This window comes from Impatiens glandulifera, chromosome 4 (genome assembly GCF_907164915.1).
Source record: "Impatiens glandulifera chromosome 4, dImpGla2.1, whole genome shotgun sequence".
Lineage (NCBI taxonomy): Eukaryota > Viridiplantae > Streptophyta > Magnoliopsida > Ericales > Balsaminaceae > Impatiens > Impatiens glandulifera.
In genome coordinates this window covers 47,596,743-47,600,084 of record NC_061865.1, presented here as the reverse complement: position 1 = coordinate 47,600,084, position 3,342 = coordinate 47,596,743, and the positions used below count along the sequence as shown (strand labels likewise).

The 3,342-nt window shown below is 31.4% G+C and overlaps 1 protein-coding gene across 1 annotated transcript; it reads left to right on the top strand.

The window, feature by feature from the left end:
- Positions 1–1,353: 1,353 nt before the first annotated feature.
- On the top strand, positions 1,354–1,814 carry LOC124935265. The gene is made up of 2 exons (XM_047475710.1): positions 1,354–1,590; positions 1,689–1,814. Exons 1-2 carry the CDS (start codon positions 1,363–1,365, stop codon positions 1,812–1,814), a joined length of 354 nt encoding a protein of 117 aa, XP_047331666.1. The 5' UTR covers positions 1,354–1,362.
- Positions 1,815–3,342: the final 1,528 nt, after the last annotated feature.

Sequence of the window (3,342 nt, the reverse complement as noted above, 5' to 3'; positions counted from 1 at the left end):
CAGCTTCGCCATATTTCTCTGGTTGATTGCTCTTATGATCCTCACCAGCCCTCTTATTTTTATTCTGTAATTTATAACACTCAACAACAATATGACCTTTCTTCTTGCAGTACCTACACGTCTTATCTCTGTTCTTGGATTTTGACCTGCCACGGTTATTGTTGCTAGAATACCTCTCCTGCTGTCTGCCTCGTGCAACAAGGCCTTCAGCCATATTATCTAAACCAACAAGTTTATGCATCTTCTCTTTCGAGAAGAGTGCATCATAAACCTCATCTAGAGTCAAAGTCTCACGACTATAGAGAATGGTATCTCTAAAATTTGCATACGAAGGAGGTAGTGAACACAATAATATGAGCCCTAAATCTTCTTCATCGTACTTAACCTCCATAGATTCCAAATCAGAGACTATTTCTTTAAAAACAGTTAAATGATTTTCTAAAGACGTACCGTCAGACATACGTTGGGAGTACAAGCGTTGCTTCAAGTGTAGCTTGTTAGTCAGCGTTTTCGTCATGCATAATTGCTCCAATCTTAGCCAGAGTGCAGCAGCTGTTTTTTCCTTCAAACAGTCTTGAAGAATCTGATTCGACAGATGCAGATAAATCTGCGATAGAGCCTTACGATCTGCTCGTTGCTTCTCTTCATCAGTCCACGAAGACGGCATCTTGTCAGCGCCATATAGCGCATCTTCCAGATCCATCTGTGCCAAAATAGCTCGCATCTTCACTTGCCATAACGCAAATCTGGTGTTACGATCCAGCAGCGGAATGTCGTATTTCATCGTGGTCATGACCAAAAAATAAAACAAACAAATTTGGCTCTGATACCAATTTGTTAGAATCCAAACCACAATAAAAGAGAATAAAAGCGATAAAGAAGAACGAACACCAAGATTACGTGGAAAACCCTTTACGGGTGAAAAACCACGGGCAGAAGAGAAGATTTCACTATAACGAAGATTGTACAGAATTTTGGTGGACAACGTAAAAAACTGTTCTTAAAGAGAAAAGACGGCCGCAACCTCTATATATTGTTTAACCCTAGAATATGATGTAAATTAAAAGGGGCAAACCCATTAAGACTACAGGTCCATATAGTGCGGGCAAAGCCCGCTGACCCAACAAGAATTCGGGCCACAAACTCTAACATATTCTATTCTATTGTTGTTTGAATGGTTTGTGTTTGTTAATTAATTTCACCACTTTAATGTATAAATTCTAGGCACATTTGTTGCTGCCAGACACTGTTCCAATTACTCCAAACAATGCAAATGTTAAATTCTACAAATGCCCTGAATCATGTAATGATGGTTACTTTGTTAAAGATCCGAGCCTCACTTGTCTGAAGTGCAATACCCAAATGAGTTCTCTTGATGTTCATGATGAGAATAATAAGGCTGCGGCGGTTGGTGCAGTAGAGACTGTGGAAGGTGGTGGGTTTGTGAAGGATATGATGACATACATGGTTTTGGATGATTTGGTGATCAAACCTATGTCCACCATTTCTTGCATTTGTTTGATAAACCAGTTCAATGTCAAAGATATTGGAAATCTTCAAGAAAAGGTGGTTGATTTCGGTATGGATGAGGTAACTCACAATTATTCCCTAGTTATTATATAAATTTTAAAATCTTTCGGTATTGGGAGATTGGAATAATTTTTTTTTATTTATTTATTGGATTTTAGGGTTTCAAGATGTTCGAAGCTTTGCTGAAAGGGAAAAAGAAGTGTTCACAAGTGTTTTTATTTAAATGTGTTTCTTCTATTTCAATTATCTTATGCTTTTGCAAGTCTTTGTGTTCCTTTTGTTAAGATGGTGTGATTGGAAAATTATCTTATGCTTTTGTAAGTCTTTGTGTTCCTTTTGTTAAGATGGTGTGATTTTTGCGCATAATTAATCATCTTTTCTGAAATATTACTTGTTTGAGTTTTATTTCTTGTAATTTTTTTTTTATATTGCATGCAATCACAACCAAATTATTTAAAAAAAATTAAAAGTTGATTTAGTAACAATGTTTTCTCCTCTTATCATTGTCTTTGTCAATCTGTAAATTCTTGGCATATATATAAGTTCAAAATTAGTTATAAGGTGTAAATTTGAGAATTTCTCTTAATTGAGATGAAAGAATGATGTTTAGTTTTTATGAAATTTATTGTGAGATGTTAATAGGGATAGGAGATCAACCATCAATTAGTTGACTTTAAAAATTTTTAAGTTAACATATTTTGTGCTTGAATGGATACAAAATATAATTCATTATAAATATGTTTTTCTTTTATCAAATCTATCCATATTAAATAAGCAAGGCCAGACCATTGCATTAGGCAGGGTCGGAGTCAGTAACAACTACAACCGGACTACTTATGCCCATAGTACTATTATATAATAAATAATTATTTAATTACTTAATTTATTAATTTCTACCTGCCCACATACTATTAATATATTATATAATATATATATATATATATATATATATATATATATATTATCTAAACATGTAACCCATCTAAATAATATATTTATTATATCTAAACAATCTATATTTAATTTATTAATTTTTAATCAAATAAATAAAAATTCAACTAATCAATACTAATATATTATATATTATATTTATTCATAATTAATTTTTTTTTACTAATTCCGCATTTACACGAGTAAGGATATAAAAATCGAAAATATTTAACTTATTATATATAGATTAGTTAGTTAAAAAAAAATGATATCATTAAAATATCTCGCGTTAATGGTGTTAAATTTAAAATATAAAGTTTATTAGTCTAGTTGGTTAAAAGGTTGTATTTGTTTTGTTAGGTTGCAAATTTGAAACATACATATAGCTTATAAATTTTATTTTTAACCATTTAAATTTATGGGCGGGTCAACCCACAATCCGACCCAAGTACTCATTTACTCTCACATATATATCCAAATTAACCACAGTTCTCGACCCGAAAATTTGGACACTTTAAAAATTAAGTATCATTATATATAGAGAGATTAGTTAGTTAAAAAGTTGATATTGTTAAAACGTCGTGCGTTCATCAATTTTGATGTTAAATTTAAAATATAAAGTCTTATTAGCTTAGTTGGTTAAAATGTTGTATTTGTTTTGTTAGGTTGCATGTTCGAAACATACATATAACATTTTTAAAATTTATTTTTAACCGTTTTAAATTTATGAACGTGTCAACCCACAATCCAACCCAAGTATCCATTTACTCTCACATATATATCCAAATTAACCACAGCTCTCGACCCGGCAATTCAAACACTTTAAAAATTAAGTATCATTATATATATATATATAGATTAGTTAGTTAAAAAATTAATATT